The following is an 18,303-nucleotide window of genomic DNA, read 5'->3' as shown; positions in this document are numbered from 1 at the left end:
ATTAATAATTTTAATGGATCACTGGGTGGTGCCTGTGGGCAGACAAGGTGGAACTGTAGGAAGTGGGTCACTATGGGTGTGCCTTGGGGATTATATATGTTGTCCATGGATCCTCCTTCTCTTTGGTTCCTGAATGCCATGACCTGAACAACTTCCCTCAGCCATGCCCATTGCCACGATGTTCTGCCTCATCTTGGGCCCAGAGCAATGGAACCAGCTGACCATGGACTGAATCTCTGAATCTGTGAACCCAAAATAAATGTTTCCTCCTCTAAGTTGTTCTTGTCAGGTATTTTGGTCACAGTGATGAAAGCAGACTAATACATTTTCAATAAAATATTTTCTAAAAATCTTCTTGGTCTCTCATGTGGAAGTTATTTATTATAAAAGGACTTTTGTACATTTATCCCTCTTTGTATTTCCTCTGATTATCTATATACTATTTTAGAAAGAGCAAGGTCAAGAGAAGTGGAAGCAAGAAAGGAGAGAGAATGCCTGTTACCTACATAACTTGCTGTTACTTGGTCTCTCTCATACTGTGACCTATAATCATTGGCATAAGCCAGTTTCTTCAAAGGTCAAAAGCACCCTAAAGCAAGTTACTTTTTATGCCTAGGGGTGTTAACTGTACTTCTGTCGTAGAGAATCCTTCCATGTGAATTGTTGAGACCTCCAGTCTTACAATATCAGGCCATGTTGTGGGTTCTTAGACTCATTCAACCTTTTAGCAATTCCTCATTTTTGTTCTTTTTTTGTCTAATGAATAAAGAATGACAAACTACTGAGGTACTAAGTTTATTGTTCTGTTCCCACTTTAATGTTACAGTACTGGTAATTACAAATGTACTTTTAGGAGCCATAAAAGGAAAGTAGAACTTCATAATAACAGTGAGGAATATAAGGTAATTGTTGTGTTTCACTTCCCTTATGCCCAACTGAAGTGACTTTTCATTAGTTTGTATGGAGAACACTCCAAATTACCATAATCTGAATGGTAATATTCTGTAGTCATCTGTAAGATTGTCTTCAATGAATATTTTTAACCCTTTGGTTTGATATTTCAAGGCCTTTGGCTTAATATCCCCGACACAGTGAACCCTCCAGTCCCACTTGTGCAATCACTCTGTGCCAGCAGAGAACTTGGGAACAGTAGCCTGTCTTGGTATGTATGATCAGGATCCTTCAGAAGAATAAAGTTGTTAAATCACATAAGGTGTTTCAAAGCCAGTTTGATTGTTCACTTTCTGATTTAGATTAATGTCTTAGAGTAGTTGTGTGCTTTCTTTTCTTTTTCTTTTTTTCTTTTTTTGTTTGATGTGGGGTCTTATGACATTGCCTGACCTGGTCTAGAGCTTGATCACTTCCTCCCTTAGTCTCTGGAGTAGTTGGTTTATAGGCACACGACACCATGCCTGGCTACTTTTGTACTTTGTCATTGGGGTCCAGAATCTCCTAATTCCAACTATAGAGCAATAGAAATGTGAAAATAATGTGTTCATGCTATATACAGCCAGAACTAAAAATGGCTGATGGAAGCTTTTGAATATGGTTGGATGCGCGTTTTAAGAGACTTAGGAGGTTTTCTTTTTTAATCACATTCTAAAATTTTTTTTTAATTTTTTATTTTTTTTTATTGGTTGTTCACAACATTACAAAGCTCTTGACATATCATATTTCATACATTAGATTGAAGTGGGTTATGAACTCCCAATTTTACCCCAAATTCAGATTGCAGAATCACGTCGGTTACACATCCACAATTTTACATAATGCCCTATTAGTAATTGTTTTTTATAAAACTGAGAATTTAGTTTAATATTTGTTTTAAATTAATAAAAATAATTTTTAAATTTTAAATATCTGTTTCAAACTTAATATTTGTTTTGTGAAAACACTTTAGGAAAGATTTAAAGGAACGGGACCAGAGATTCTTTGAAAATGTAAAAGTAGCAAGAAATTGTGACCAAAGAGTCATCACTGAATTGGAGAAAAAAACCTAGTCCCAGCATCTTAGAAATAGAGTCCTAAACTCAATGAATTCTCTTGAGCCACTAATCTTCTTTGTGGTGTCAATAAATAAGAGAAGCCAACAGTTTTTAAGTAAGATATTACAGTGAGGTTGGCCTTCTGGAGCAGGAGTTAAGCCCTTATTTAAAAACTCAAAACAACAGCAAAAAAAAACAACTATGGAATGTTTTAGAGTAGAGTACCCTATGTCCTTTATACTCTGGTTAGTAAAAATTTCAATTCACTTTTATGGCTAAAAATAAAAACTCATGTAAATATTTAACATTGAACAAATATTTTTTGTCCTCCTGTATCCTGAGCAGTAGGCACAAAAGATGTAAAACTTTGGCCTCACAGTGTAGGGAGCAGGCCAACAGACAACTGCAGTGTGACTTTGAGTTCTTGAAGCATGGTGCCTTCTGGGATTGTTACCTTGTCTTATATAATGGAAGTTCTGCTTCCCTATGAGAACCCTTATTCTACTTTGGGTATTTCAAAATCCTTAATGGAAAGTACATCTTAATTTACCTTTGAGCATACAAAGACAAACAAAGATATCACATGTGTTTAGTCTGGCTGGAATTCATCACTCTGGTAGAGTAACAACCTCATGATTGGTTGATATTCCAAACTGTAATTATAAATGTTTTTGAAGGAAAATATAATTGCAATAGGTATTGAAAAAAATCCTATAAAGTTGGGTTTATGGAATGAGGAATAATACTTTCTGAAATAAATAGACTTGGGCTGGGCTGGGGGCCCTGGAGTGGAGGCTTGAAATCTCTACTGAGAGATGAGACTCAGAGTAATGACACTACCCTCTGCTTCAGAGGCAGTGTTGGGTACAGAGGCCCCTGAACAAACTATGGATTTGCAGAGATAGACTATTTCAGAATAGCCTCTGCTTTCATGTATGTAAATACAGGACTTTTTATTTCTGAATAGTGGCCAGTGCATTTTTCCCCATTTTGCTCATGTTGATCCCCCACCCTCTATTAAAATAGCTCACATCCCTACATCTCTACTTCCTCATGTGGCCATCTCCTCCATGAGCCCATCTTTGATATATCCTTGTCATCTGACTCTCCTTTAAGTCTGTCTCGGTGCACACACTCTGCAGCCCTCTCACCCTGCCTCTGTCTGTTGCTGTAACACCTTTTTGTAGCTTCTTGATAGCTCTTTCTCATCTGCACCCAGAAGGCAGAGGCAGGGCAGCAGGGAGGATGAGGTTCTGTTTCTTTTCACCTTTGTATTTTCTATACTCAGGCCCTGTTGCCCACTTGTGGTAAGGCAGTACCTTTTTAGATGCCCTCCTTTCTTGCCAAGCTAGACTCACACTTACCTGACTCTGCCCAGCATTGGAAAAACAGATTTGCATCTGGCCCCAGCTGCTAAGTAAATTGTCAGCTCTGCTGGACTCCTGCTAACAGGGAAAGACTAATTCAGGATGGAAAGCAATGTTTTATTGTTGCTCTCCTTGATTAATAACTTTCACCCACAGAGGAGCAGTAAACAGTGCTGCTGCTTGTGTGGTCTTAGGCATTTCCAGCTCCTGGGTATCTTGAGCCTCCTCATGTGTCTTCAGATCAAATGTTAGAGGAAGACTTTTTTTGGTCTCTGGTTATCTTTTACCACATTTAGTTCTTTTGCAGACAAGTCTTTTTCTGATATGACATTTGTAGCCAGAAAACATGGCTTATTCATTGAGATTTTAAATTGGAATTTGCTCCATATGTAAAATTTGTTGTCTTATTGTGTAATGAGGTACTTCAGTGCTTCATTCAAGTAAAATTCCCTAGTACCTTCTCTCCGCAACAGACACTCTTCTTTGTTGTAGAAAAACAAGAAAAAGAAAAGAAATAAGCAAAGCTTCTATCTGCAATGAGCTTACAGGCTGGCCTGACACAAGAGGATAGGGGTACTGGAAGGTGGGGAGTGCAGTGAGGTGGAACTGGCCTGGGGAGAATGGGATGAAAGCAGTTGTTCTAGGTGGATAGGTTCAGAAAGGACTCTGGAGAAAGAATGAGAAGTGTAGGCAAAATATCCCAAACAGAGGGAGGAGCAAAAGGCCCAAGCCCTCAGGCAGTGCTGGTGTGAATGGAGGTAAGTTGGAAATCAGGCCTGGAGGCCAAATCTCCAGGGGGCTGTACCAAGGAACCTTAAGGATTTGGAGAGGCAAACAAAGTATGCTATAAGTAATTTTTCCCTTCTTTAAATTCCTCCCTTCATTCTGTGTGTTGTTTCAGCTGAAAGCCTGCAAACAATTCATCACTTTGTGAGGCAGTTCTCTCTTACTGTGCTTGAATCTCTTTTGTTACTTAATTATTATTCAAATATTCCCCAATTCATTTATACTTTAGAAGATAATGATTTTATTAGCATTTGTGGAATGAATGTATACCATATTTAATTTTTTATATGTAGACAGAACTTTTTTTTCAAATGTCTTTTCATTTAAAAATTTTAGACGCTTTTTGACTTGGTGCAATCCTAGGAAATATCCCTGACAGATAATAGTGAAGGCCCCTGCCCCAGTAAGTTTACAGTCGAGAGTGTAAGGGTGGTGGAAGTTGGTGTGTGTGTGTTTCTTTTTGTTTGCCTTAGCATTTGCTTTTAGTAGATTTCAGAATTTTAAAAATATATATTCTTATGGGTGTTTAGAGGTAAGAGTATTCTGTGTGAAGAGAAAGTACAAGGGAACTTTAGGAAGATCTGGTAAACCACTTTCACTGAGCAACTCTTGGCTGGAGCTATTTCCCTCACACTAGATTCCAGAGTGGAGTCCCACATGAAAATTTGGCACAGTTGTACTTCTTGAGGTCCCTATTCCTGCCACAATAAAAGAGTTCAATGAAGAAATTATGCAGGACAATGGGCTGGACAGATAGAGGTGACAAGCATTGAGTTGTTCTAGAGGGAGTAACAGAGATGAAGGAGAGGAAAAGAGGTAATGAAGAGCTCATGCGTACAGTGCAGGGATAGCCAGGATAAGGGCTCAAGGCAGGAACAAGTTGGCACAACTGTGAGGACACTGGATAGCCAGAGAGGCTGGGTCACTAGTGAGAAAAGATAATAGTACTTGAGGGACCAGGTAGAGGGGTGTAATTGAAGTGGCGGAGGCTGTTGTGCTAGTTGCTATTAAATGTGATGGTAAAATCTACATGTGGGAGCTTGTCTGGAAGTGATAAGAAAAGCTAATTTTTTCTGTGAATAGATAAGGCAAATAACAGGGAGTTGGCTGGGAGTTGAGCCCTTGGAGCCAACTGCACAACAATAGTGAGATGGCAATTTGGTTTTGTGACACATAGAAAAGGTGGGTAGAAAGAGGAAAGGCTCTACACTGAATCCTGTTGCTGGAGCAGAGATGTCGGGTACCTGGGGAGACCCATGGGGACAGCACCAGAGCCTGAAAAGTTGCTGCCAAGGAAGGGGGAAGACATCTGGAAGAATGTGAAGACCCAGCAGCCAAGGGAAGAAGATATTTCTAGAAAGGGAATTAGGCATTATTATATAGGCTGGGGTAAAAACCCAAAATGAAAATGGTTTTGGTGTTTTGGGTTTTTTGTTGTTGTTGTTTGTTTGTTTGTTTTTTAAAATCAGTCTTGATTTCTTCATCAGTGAACAATAAAAAATAAATTTTTATTAATTTTTTAGCTAAATTTATTAGCAGTTTAGTAAATACATTCATTAAAATAATATATTTTATTAATTAATTTATGTATACTCAATGTTTTAAAATATTTGTTATTAACTAAGTTTTCATGTCTCTGAAAATGCAGCTCTTTTTTTGTAACTAGAAACATACTCCATAATTACCCTGTAGCTCAAATGGTCCCCAATTTAGGATTTTTCAACCTTTTCAGTGGTGCAAAAAAAAGCATTATACATTCAGTAGAAATGATACTTTAAATTTTGAATTTGTATCTCTTCTCTGGCTAGTGATATGTGGTCCCATCCTCTCTCCATGCTGGGCAGTGGCATTGGCTACAGCTCCCAGTCAGCCCCACATGGTCACCAGGGGAAACAACCCACACTCCACAGTGTCCTGTGTTGCTCAGCCAGAGTGTTCAGTGTATTAAATGTGTTTTTGACTTAAGATGGTGTACTGGGATGTAATCCCATCATAAGTTGGGAGCATCTACACTGAGAGGACACAGAAACTAATAATAACATTTTTAAATAATCTATTTGGCTCTCAGATATTACTGACTTAGTTTAGGAATTGGAGAGCACTTTATGTTAAGGACCAGATAATAAAGATTTTCAGCTTTGTGAGAAATACAAATTCTGGGTAACAGCTATTTAACTCTGTGGTCATACCACTAAAACAGCCATGGAAAATGTGTAAAGGACTGAATGTGGCTGTATCTCATGAAACTTTTAATTCCCTAATAGGCAGCTAGCCATATTCAGCCAGTGGGCTGTAACTCCATGAACTCTCAATGCTTTAATAATCATAACCTTTAGGAGTTGATCAAACTATAAAGTACTGTTTTGATTTTTTTTAAAAAAGGAAATTACTTCATTTAATACTTTATTTTTTAAAAAAAACTTTGTAAACTGTTAGATTTTATCAGTCTTATCCTCAAAATTTTTATTATGTGATGTATGCTGTATTCTTGATGTAGTCAAAATTTGTAGACAGACTGCTCCCCCCACCACACTACCTTCTGCCTCATCTACTAGCTTCAGCCTAACTGCTTTAAATCCTTTGCCATGAGTATGTCCTCTGAATAATGAATTTCTTAAGTTCCTAAGATTAATGGGACATTTTTTAACCATGAATAAAATGCAGATATGTAATATATACAATATATATCACATTCACCATGAGTAAAATATGCTACTCTACCTCTTACTATAACTTCTTTGTCCCACTTTAAGTGCTTATCTGTTCTTAGGATTGAATAATCTATTCACAGAAACTATTATGTGTTATGTCTGCCCCATAAGGAAGACCTAAGTAAAACTAGCTTGTTTTCATGTAGCTATTGATATCCCCAGTCTTGATGTCTTCTCAGTTCTCTGTTCTTTCAACATAGGGCCATTGCTTTTCCTGAGAACAAAACAGCCCATCATGTAGACCATTCAACCATGAAATAATAGCCTTTCCACCAAATGGTGCTGGGACAACTGAGAAACAGTGAAGTTGGACCCCCAAACCATATACAAAACTTCACTCAAATAGATTGTAGAAATAAATATGAGAGACAGAAATATAAAACACTGAGAATAAAACACAGAAGTAAAATCTTCATGATCTTGAGTTAAGCAAAGTGTTTGTAAATATGACACCAAAAATATAAATGATGAAATACAAAGTATATTTTTTTGCTTCACAGGCCACCATTAAGAAAATGGATAGACAACCTTCACAGTGGGAGAAAAAGATTGCAAGTTATATATCTGATAAGGGACCTGTATCCACTCAATAATGAAAAGACAAATGGCCCAATTTAAAAATGGGCAAAGGATTCAAATACACATTTTTGAATAACACATATAGTTAGCCAATAAACATATGAAAAGATGCTCAATATCATTAGTCATCAGGAAAATTCATATCAAAACCACAATTAGATACCACTTTAAACCACTAGCATGACTATAATCAAAAAGACAAACCACAACAAGTTTTGGTTAGGATGTGGAGAAATTAGAACCCTTAGTCACTGCTGATGAGAATGAAATGGTGTGGGCACTTTGGAAAACAGCCTGGCAACTCCTTTCATTCATTCATGTGTGTGTGTTTGTGTGTGTGTGTAATGAATCTCCAAAAGAAATGAAAGCATTACATTAAAGAAGCCAGTCACAAAAGCCCACCTATTGTATGGTTCCATTTTTTGTAAATGTCCCCAGTAGCTAGAGACATTTTATAGAGGCAGAAAATAGACTAGTGGCTGTCTGGGTTGGAGTGGGAATTAAGGGCTGGGTAGTGATTGCTAATGGGTACAGAATTTCTTTTCTGGGATGATGAAAATGTTCTGGAATTAGATGGTAATGATGATTGCATAATGTTGTGATTATACTAAAACCATTGAACCATAAACTTTAAAATGGTGAATTTTATGGTATGTAAATTATGTCTCAATAAACTATTATTTTTAAAAAATAAAATGGCCTTTAATTTGCCTTTGTGACTTTGAAAGATTAGGGTGAGACATATCTTTTCTTTCTTGCTTCAACCTGAGCTTTGCTTACAAGCCTAGATGACATGAATTTAGTAGACTTGGTTGAGTCCCTAGTGAGCAATTTCCCAATTGCCCAAGTAATACTATGTTCAGGCCACAGCTTCTGCTAAGGGGCCACTTAGGACCAAGAAACAAAGAGTGCTGTTGGTCTCAGTGAGAAGTTTCGTAGTGTGAAGACTGAGGGCATTCACAAAGCAGTGAATAATGATAAACACTTATTATTTTAGAACATTTAATATTAGGTTAACTTGTTTATTAAGTGTAGAGATAATTTAAGAAAGTGTATCAGTCAAATGTATTTAAAAAAACATAAAGAACTGCAAAACATTGAATTATTTCTCAAGATTCTCTAAGAAGTCAATTCATATGTATATTAGTATATTGCTGTATGCACTGTGCCTTATAATAAAAAACGTATACAATCAATCAACAAATATATGAAAAATGTTCATCATCACTAGATATTAGAGAATTGCAAATCAAAACCACTCTAAGATTTCATCTCACTCCAGTCAGAATGGCAGCTATTATGAAGACAAACAAAAATAAGTGTTGGTGAGGATGTGGGAAAAAAGGCACACTCATACATTGCTGGAGGGATTGCAAATTGGTGCAGCCAATATGGGAAGTAGTATGGAAATTCCTTGAAAAACTGGGAATGGAACCACCATTTGACCCAGCTATCTCACTCCTCCGTCTATATCCAAAGGACTTAAAAACAGCATACTACAGAAACACAGCCACATCAATGTTTATAGCAGCACAATTCACAATAGCTAACCTGTGGAATCAACCTAAATGCCCTTCAGTAGATGAATAGACAAAAAAAAATGTGACATAAAATACATAATGGAATATTACTAAGCAATAAAAGAGAATAAAATCATGGCATTTGCAGGTAAATGGATGCAGTTGGAGAAGATAATGATAAGTGAAGTTAGCCAATCCCCCCAAAACAAATTCCAAATGTTTTCTCAGGAGCATGGGAGGAATAGACAACTCTAGATAGGGCAGAGAGGTAGGAGGGAAAGGGAGGGGCAGGGGGTTAGCAATGATGATGGAATGTGATGGACATCATTATCCAAAGTACATGTATGAAGACATGAATTGGTGTGAACATACTTTATATATAAACAGACATATGAAAAATTATGTTCTGTATGTGTAATAAGAATTGTGGTGTATTCCACTTCATGTATTTAAAAAATAAAAGCAATTTTAAAAAGAAAGAAGTGAAACGTTAAAAAAATTACATATGCTTGCAAAATATTACAAAGTCCTTCTTGCTTCTTAGTTTAAAAATAGAAAACAAACAGTCCATTTAAAAATCAACTGTATTCTAAAGCACATGTTCTCAGTCTTCTCAGTGCAAAATAATCAATTGGAACTCATTTAAAATGTGAAAAATATGAGCCACACTCAAGAAATTAGTCCAAACTGAATTTTAAAGGAACATCTTCTAGGAGCAGAGCTTTGCCCTGTGATAAGTAGTGCCCCAGGGCTTCAACCTAGAATGGGATGTTAATGTAAGGGTGGTTAAACTGTTCTTCACATTACCATAAGTAATGAGTGGATATTAAAATATTTTTCCAGCCATTTGATATTAGAAGTAGATGACATCCACAGTCTTATTACTCTGCTGTTTGAAAATGATGGTGTTTCCTCACCCATATGATGCTTCACAGTGTATGAAACTGTAGTCTTCCTCACCCCACTGATTTGGCCACATCTCTGCCCTCTCTTTCCAGATTTCTTTTGACTTAGCTGAGTATACTGCAGATGTTGATGGGATTGGCACTTTGCGGCTTTTGGATGCAATTAAGACCTGTGGCCTTATCAACTCTGTGAAGTTCTATCAGGCCTCAACAAGTGAGCTTTATGGGAAAGTGCAAGAAATACCCCAGAAGGAAACTACCCCATTCTATCCTCGGTCGCCCTATGGTGAGAACCCGCGTGTGCACTGCTGCCTGCCTGCATGGCGAGCTCAGTGGGTGTGGGGGGCGTGTTTCTGCTCTGCTTTCATTCTGTACATGTCTCATGGCTGAAGTCATTTGGGTGTGAGATTAACTTTAAGATAGACTACAGTGACTAGACTTGTTGAGAAGCATACCTTTATACATTGCTAACTACAAGTATTTGCTGCAATTGCCTTCGGGGTAAAATTACCACCTCACTTCACCAATCTGTGTTCATTCAACCCTTCTACACAGATCACTTTAAAAGAAAACTTAGACCCAACATTATTCTTTTTCTAAACTCTCTGAGATTGTGCTGAAGTGATAAGATTTCATGTTTTTATGTCTCTCATAAAAGTTTTCCCCTGAACCCAAACCCTTAGGGAAAAAATATTACTATCACATTTAATATATTTGTAAAGAGACTATTCATGAAAGACTTTAGTGATAAAATTTCAAAACATCTAAATGTTAAGATCCCCAATTTTTTTTCTTTCTAATTCTTTAAAACTAAAACCAAACAAACAAAAACTACCTAGAAAGGAGAATTTGATATATCGCAGTTGCACACAGTACAGTTGAAACAATTAGATGGTGAAAGAACAAACTGTGGCTATTACAAAAGTAGGAAATTATTAAATATTTCCTGGTAAACCTGATTAACTGGCATAGGAATTTTTTTTTTCTTTTGGCTTTGGAGTCACATTTTTTGCTACTTTGAAACAAACTGTAATTTTTGTTCTTTAAGATAAGTGAAAATCCTTGTCTTTTATAATAAACTTAATTTGTTTTTAAAAAATTAATTCAACAGGGGCAGCAAAATTGTATGCTTATTGGATTGTGGTGAACTTCCGGGAGGCATATAATCTCTTTGCAGTGAATGGCATTCTCTTCAATCATGAGAGTCCCAGAAGAGGTCAGTAAATAATAATTGAAAAGAGAATTTTAGACTTTAGCAGCAATTACCTTTTCAAATGTTCTGTACCCTGTGAAAAATTTTACACTTAACCATTAGAAATGTCAGAAGTAATAAATGAAGAAGTATAAATCTGACCTTGTTTGCTCATCAGGTTTATGGGTCTTCTTTTTTTAATTCAACATTAAAAACTGGGCAGGGTTCCAGTTTTACCATTTTCATTAGTAGGTCTTATCAAGCTTGTTTTCCAACTAAAATTTCCATGTGAATGCAAAGGAAAAAGGAGTAAACTGATGGTTCTTTCTGGAAGTCACTCCTGTTCACATAGACTCAAACAATTAGATACTTAGTGGTTTGGTTTGGTTTGTTTTCACATTCCATGAAATAGACACCCAGAAATGGCTATGCTGTCAGAGTAAATTTTTAAAGAAATTTGAAATCAGTTCTTGTAGTTAGAAGCATCATCAGTTTCTTCTTTCAGAAAACCTTGTTTGTTTGCATCAGCTTGTTTCCTTTTGTCATAGTTTTTGTGGAAGCTCTCTGTTTCCAGCATTAGGTTTTAAATAAGCTGTGCACTCCCATCTTACTTCTTGATGTAGTGAAGCACAAGAAATCCTAATCAAGCAAAGACACTCTTTACAAAGTAAAAATATCTATCTAATCTAATTCCAAGAAGTTTTATTCAATTTCACTATCATTTAGTCTGATAGTCTGAGAATAAAAGCCCAGTGTTATGATTTGTTTCATATCCAGCAACTGGTAATGCTTATAATTTTTTTAGTGAAACTTTATGGCATTGTATAGCCACCTAATTAAACCATCAAGTCATGAAGAAAGATTAAAGTGACAGGTTTATACAGTATCTTTAGCGTCAGTACACTTTTATTTTACAGTTGCTTAAATTAAAAATCCCCATGATGGACTGTTAAAGCATAATATGCTAGCCTGTCATTTGTGTTGCCCAAGAAGCCAGAAGCATTTCTTTAATTAATTTGTGGTTCTGGATGTTGTGAGTAAGGGGAAAAGGAAAAGGGAGATATTAGCTGTTCTTACCTGCAGCATCTGGTATGTGGGGTGCTCAAGGAATCTGTTTAGTGAATGATAATCTCTGCCTCTTTTCTCACAATCATGTTTATACACATTGTTTGAGTTTCTGTATTCTCCTTTTTAACTTTTACTTCTGGGTGGATAGGGGACTAATTGTAAATCAGGATAGGGGAGGAAAAAGCATTCTTAGGTTTTAGAGTAAAAAGATAAATTTGAAGATAACCTCCCACCCCTGTCCTTTGTTTGCATCTCATAAGGATAGCCTAATACTTGTACATTTGGGCTGGGAGTGTAACTTGATGGTAAAGTTCTTGCTTAGCATGTGAGGGTGTCAGGAGAGCAGAAGAATAACTATCCCCAGTACCTCTGTGAACAGTCCTTCAGAGATGTTCCATGTTTCTTCAGTTCTTTCCAAGAGGAGTTGCCCTGTATGTATTGTTCTGCAACTTGGGCTTCTCTTAAACATTTGTTTAAAACTTGGCTTTGTAGCACACATCATTTGTTTTATTACATATCTAAAATCAGTGTTTTCCATATTTTTACTCCATTTATATAAATAAATAATGCAGAAATATAAAGCTATATGTGAAACTGATGTTAAAGCTTAATTTGATAAAATATATAATTCCTAATATTTACACCATTTCTTTTTTTATACTTAAATGAATTTTATTATATTCAGATAGTACTACAAACACCACTACATTCAAATTTAGGACATTTTCATGCCTTCTAAAAGAAACCTGGTACCCATTCACAGTATTTCAGTGTTCCACAAACTCCCAGTGCTAGGCAACAGTTAATCTACTTTCTTATAGCATTTCTTGGAACTTAAAAATTAATTTTCATATTAAAATTTAACCGGAAGCTAGGTGGAGTGGTAATTGCCTATGATCCTAAGACTCTGAAGGCTAAGGCAAGAGGATTGCAAGTTCAAGGCCAGCTTCAGCAGTTTAGGGAGACCCTAAGTAACTTAGTGAGACCCTAAGCAACTTAGTGAGACCCTGACTTAAAACAGAAAATAAAAAGGGCTAGGGAGGTGACTCAGTGGTTAAGCACTTCTGCATTCAATCCCTTGTACCAAAAAGAAGAAAAGAAAAGTTAACCTGATGGCCAACATATGACCCTAGTCCCAGGGACTTAAAGAGGCTGAGGCAGGAAGACCATAAGTTCAAGGCCAGCTTCAGCAGCTTTGGGAGAACCTCAACAACTCAGTGGCTCTGTATCAAAATTTAATAAAAGGGAAGCAGGGCTCAGAATGAAGTTCGGTGGTACAGCACTCCTGAATTCATTCCCAATACCACAAAAATAAATAAGTAAATAAAAATAAAATAACAATTAGCCTGACAATAAGATTGTTCTTAAAGATTCATTGTTGTTTTCTGAGGAGATTTCTTTGCCAGACTGAGAATCTCTTAGTGGCAGGACTGTGTTATATTCTTAAATCTCCAACTTCTCAAGCATTGTCTGTCTGCTAATAAACATTCAGTGAAAGTTTTTAAATGAATGAGTATCTTATGTTTCATTAAAACTTCACTGACTTGAAAGCTAGGTGGTTCAAATGAGAGAACAATAGAAATTTATAGGATAGTTTTAAAGAAATATTATTGTAGTGATTTGAGATATATACTAGTTAAAGCTAAAAACTACTTTGAAATAATGATTAAGTTTGAACACTTTATAAACAGATACAATTTGTTTTTAATAATCTTAGTTTGTATACTACAACTTGCTTTGATATTTGTGAGTTTGTTTTCTTGAGCTTTTATACACAAGTCCTCTCAGGCCCAGTTATCACAGAGAATAAGCACTGCTTTTGCAAGATGGAGTGGTGGTAAACCTCAGTCTGTTCAAAGGTACAATCCCAAATGCCCAATTAGTAGAGCTCAAGTTAATGTTGTTTGGGGGGACACATATACATTTTCTCTAAAGAAAAATAATTGACAAGGTCATTGAGAATTTCTGACTTTAAAAAGCATGGAAGTGTTTTTATATATATATATATATATATATATATATATATATATATATATATATATATATATATATTTTAATTTTAGGTGGACACAATATCTTTATTTTTCATTTATGTGGTGCTGAGGATCTAACATACATGGTACAGGAGCACTCTACCACTGAGACACAATTCCAGCCCCGGAAGTATTTTTAATATAAAATATTCTAGACCAGAGTTTGGCAAATTATGGCTTATAGGCCAAATTCAATCCACTGAGTTATTTTTTGGTAGATAAAGTTTTATTGGAACACAGGCTCATTTGTTTACATGTCATCAATGCCTGTAGTCTGCAAAGCCTGAAATATTTACTGTCTGGGTGTTTAAGAAAACATTTGCTGGTCCCAGCTATAGATAGATCCTCAACATCCAAGAAACTTTCATTTAAGTTTATTGTGGGTTTCTCCCAAAGAAGCAAGGTAGACTTTTATACAGATTTCCAACAAATGTTAAAGTCAAAGAGTTAATAAGGACAGCCTTCAGCTGAATTTCAGAAGTATTTTGGTCAGTTGGGGTTCTGTTGTTCTTCACTGCTGTACTTGAGTGGCCACGTGCTCTAAAGGAAAGCTAATTGTCAGGGAGTTATGGATCCAAAGGAGCTAGTCCTGACTAGAGTTCTGCAGCTTAGCTCTTCACAGCAACCCTAGGTTCTTAGCTTTGACATTTTTTTGTTTTCTCTTAGTCTCTTGTCCATTCTAATCTTTTGGGGGTTCTATTTTTTTTCTTCTTTTATTTAAGACTTTATTTAGACTTAATGTCTTTTATCCATTCCCATCCTTCTGTATTTTCTTTCTTTTTAAAAAACTTTATTTATGTAGACATTCTTTTAAAGTGTATTTACACTGTTATGAGAACTTTATAATGCATCTGTAAATGATTGCGATCACCTGCACTTGTGTAGAATGAACAGTTGGAATCATTGATCTAGGTAAGAAAGCCAGTGATACAGTGACCTGACCTCTGTATCCATAAGTCAGCTGCTTATTCACTCTTTCAGAGAGTAACACTACCAATGTTCCATGCTTTAGGCTTACTCTGCATAAGATGCAGACACATTAGTAATAGAGTCTACAGGGAACTTAATAATACTTAAAATTATTTTAAAACTATATTTTGTAAGGTTTGCAAATGCATGTTTTGTGAGTAGATATTACTATGTATTACATACTGACCTTTATAGATATTAACAAGGTTCTCTTATTCATAAGCATTAAGTTTTTTTTAAAATAAAGAATATACTATTTATTAATTCAAAGGATTTTTCATGAAAAAATTATGCAAAACTGATTCTAAATGTGAAAGACTTCTTTCTCTCATACTGTCTCTTCAAACTTGGAATTCTGTATCACCTCGCTATGGAGATACACACATCTGTCTATTTACATTTATATAAACCGAGTGTTCTATTGGCCACAGATGTGGATGTTCCATCCTGGTGGAAATACAGATTTATATACCCTCTATGTAGGAAAAAAGATCGTGTTTCTTATTGTGAACTAATTTCTGTAAGGAAATTGACATTCTAAAACTGTTTGTCTTTGTGGTTAAATTTCTTCAAAATGCTAAATAGTTGAAACTGTGATATCATGTCAATTATGTAAGTTAAGCAATGGGAAAAATATGAAAAGATTTTTAATTATTCTGAAATAGCTCACAGTATATTTGAATTTCTTTTGAAATATATTATTTATGGTAATAAAATAGACTCTTAAAATTATTCTGCAAATTAAAACATAAAAAAATAAAAATATTTACTGAACCTAATAATAATACTTATGGTTTTGATTGTTTATTACATTAGAAAGTAAAGCCAGGCACAGTAGTGCATGTCTGTAATCCCAGCATCTTGGAGGGATTACAGATTCAAAGCTAGCCTTGGAATCTTAGTAAGTTTCCAGAACTTAGTGAGACCCTGTCTCAAAATTTAAAAAAAGATAAAAAGGGTTGGGGATATGGCTCAGTGGTTGAGTGTCCTGGGTACCGATAAAGAAAAACCTACTATTTGTCACTTAGATAAATGTCACCAACTTGCTCATTATGTCTCCATTCTTAGCATATTTTAGCTTAATGAATGTGATTTTGGTGAACTTTATGAAGTTCTCATATTAATAAAGTTTTTCCAAATAAATAAAACAATTTACATGATAATTAAAGGGGAAGTGAAAAAAAAGATATAACCTATCTTTTAAATGATTAAGTTAAACTTAATTACCTAACTTTGATGACTGTAGCCATCAGAATTAAAGGGTAAATAGGCGTAATATCGAGCATTCTTATTCTTTGAATGTGATTTTTCAGTTTTAAATGTGAGTATGGAATTAGTGGCTTGGGTTTCTGTGACTGACATTTCTGCAAGATTTCCCAAGGTCCATGTTCTGGTGAAGAAAGTGCAGACCTAGAGTGTGCCCAATGAAATTCAGTGCTGCCCCATGTGGGCAGGCTGTGTTCCCACTCTGAAAATGCTGACTATAAAGAAGGGAGTCGATTTTAAGATTTCCAGTTGTGTAATGAGGATGTTTTTCTTCTGTTGACTTAATCTCATTTTCAAAAAAAAAAAAAAAGAAAGAAAGAACGCGAGAAAGTCTGGGTAATATACTGACAGATATTTCCAGAGTTGACGAAGGAGGTAAAGTTTGGCTAAGTGAACCTACCTCTTAGGCCATTAATTTACGATCAGTGAGCCACATAGTGATTGGTTTCATATCTGAATACCTCTAGCCTGAGTAAGAAGTCACACTCTAAGCTGACAGTGTATTTCTTTCATTCTTTCACTCTTTCTTTTTCTCTGTCTTTAGGTGTTTAGAATGGGGTATTTGGGATTGGGGATGTAGCTCAGTGGTAGAGGACTTACATGCCTTACATATATGAGGCTCTGGGTTCAATACCCATCACCAAAAATCTCAAAATAATAAAATTAAAAAAAGAATGGATAATTTACTGAGCTCTAGGTAAAGTATTCTCTGTTTTCAGTATTTTTTTTTCTTTTCTTTCTCCTACTATGTGGTCTGACCCCTAACCAACTTTCTCTTCCACTTGTCACATGTAACTGCACTACCTTTTCTGTGATTATGGGGCCTTTAAAGACACCATCACCACTGTCTTCTTCCAGGAGCTCTTTAGCTGCTGAAAAGCCTGTGTCTCCAGATTTCCATGAGAGTGTAATTAATACTACTTAAAGTCTGGTGCCTGTACTCATTTTGATTTGTATGACATTTTTTTATTTTTTCCAAGTTGAGGAGTCAGGGTAGTTTGGTCATTGTCGTCGTCATCATCATCATCATCATTATCATCATCCTTGGAGTGTCAAAACAGTGAAAAATATATATCTATTAGCTGTTTTTAGGTTCATTTGACTTAATGGTTTGACGCTTTTAAGGTACTTTTAGAGATATTTTGATTACCTTGTTGAACTTACAAATTTCATTATGTGTATATAAGACTTCATATGTACTTACATTTTCTAAATATTATACTAAACAGGTATACTAAGCCATTAGATATTATTCTTCCTCTGAAAGGACTTCTAAAGAACAACCAACTCTGCTAAAATTTCCTCAGAATTTTTGAGAGAAAAAGAAATTTAAAGATCATTCGCCCCCCCACTTTTTTTTTTCCTGTCGGTGAAGAAACTAATGCAGCATGAGCTTGAGTTGTCCAAGGTTAAGAACCCACAGATGTTAGCTGAGACTAAAAATAATATTGAAAATTTGGAGTGATATATACATTGTTCTATGTGAGGAAATCACATATGTTTGAATTTTAGACTTGTAACTGGAATAGCTTAACTGCTGTGAGGCAGGGTGGGTATTTGGACCTTCCAATGAAATAAGTGAAGAAGCTGGTAATTTAACATTTCAGCTGCTCTTGTTTTTTGCAAAAGATATTAATTTGGCTAAAGGAAATATTCTTCTCAGATATTTCAGAGAAATAATAATAAAACATTAATTTTTAATATTAAAATATAAATGTGATATAAAGTATATAATCTATCATGAATATCAACAACAAGCTGACAATGAGAAGAAATAGAAATAATGGAAATAATGTATTTTTAATGAAAAACATTAAAAATCCTTAGGCAATAAGAAGTTATAAAGTACTTTAAATAAACTCATAATTAGCAGTCTGAGACTACCACAAATGGATGGTGTGCTGCCGCTGTTTAGATATTGA

General features: G+C 35.5%; 1 protein-coding gene across 3 annotated transcripts in view; it reads left to right on the top strand.

The window, feature by feature from the left end:
- The window catches only part of Gmds (GDP-mannose 4,6-dehydratase), a 615,427-nt gene that overhangs the window by 269,877 nt on the left and 327,247 nt on the right, over nt 1–18,303 (top strand). For all 3 annotated transcript variants that reach the window (XM_005335160.4, XM_078020438.1, XM_040282195.2), the window contains exons 5-6: nt 9,947–10,139; nt 10,965–11,069. In XM_005335160.4, coding sequence (XP_005335217.1) covers nt 9,947–10,139; nt 10,965–11,069 — 298 coding nt within the window. The remainder of the gene's footprint in view (nt 1–9,946; nt 10,140–10,964; nt 11,070–18,303) is intronic.

Source organism: Ictidomys tridecemlineatus, chromosome 8, assembly GCF_052094955.1.
Source record: "Ictidomys tridecemlineatus isolate mIctTri1 chromosome 8, mIctTri1.hap1, whole genome shotgun sequence".
Classification (NCBI taxonomy): Eukaryota; Metazoa; Chordata; class Mammalia; order Rodentia; family Sciuridae; genus Ictidomys; species Ictidomys tridecemlineatus.
This window is presented reverse-complemented; position numbering and strand designations above follow the sequence as displayed.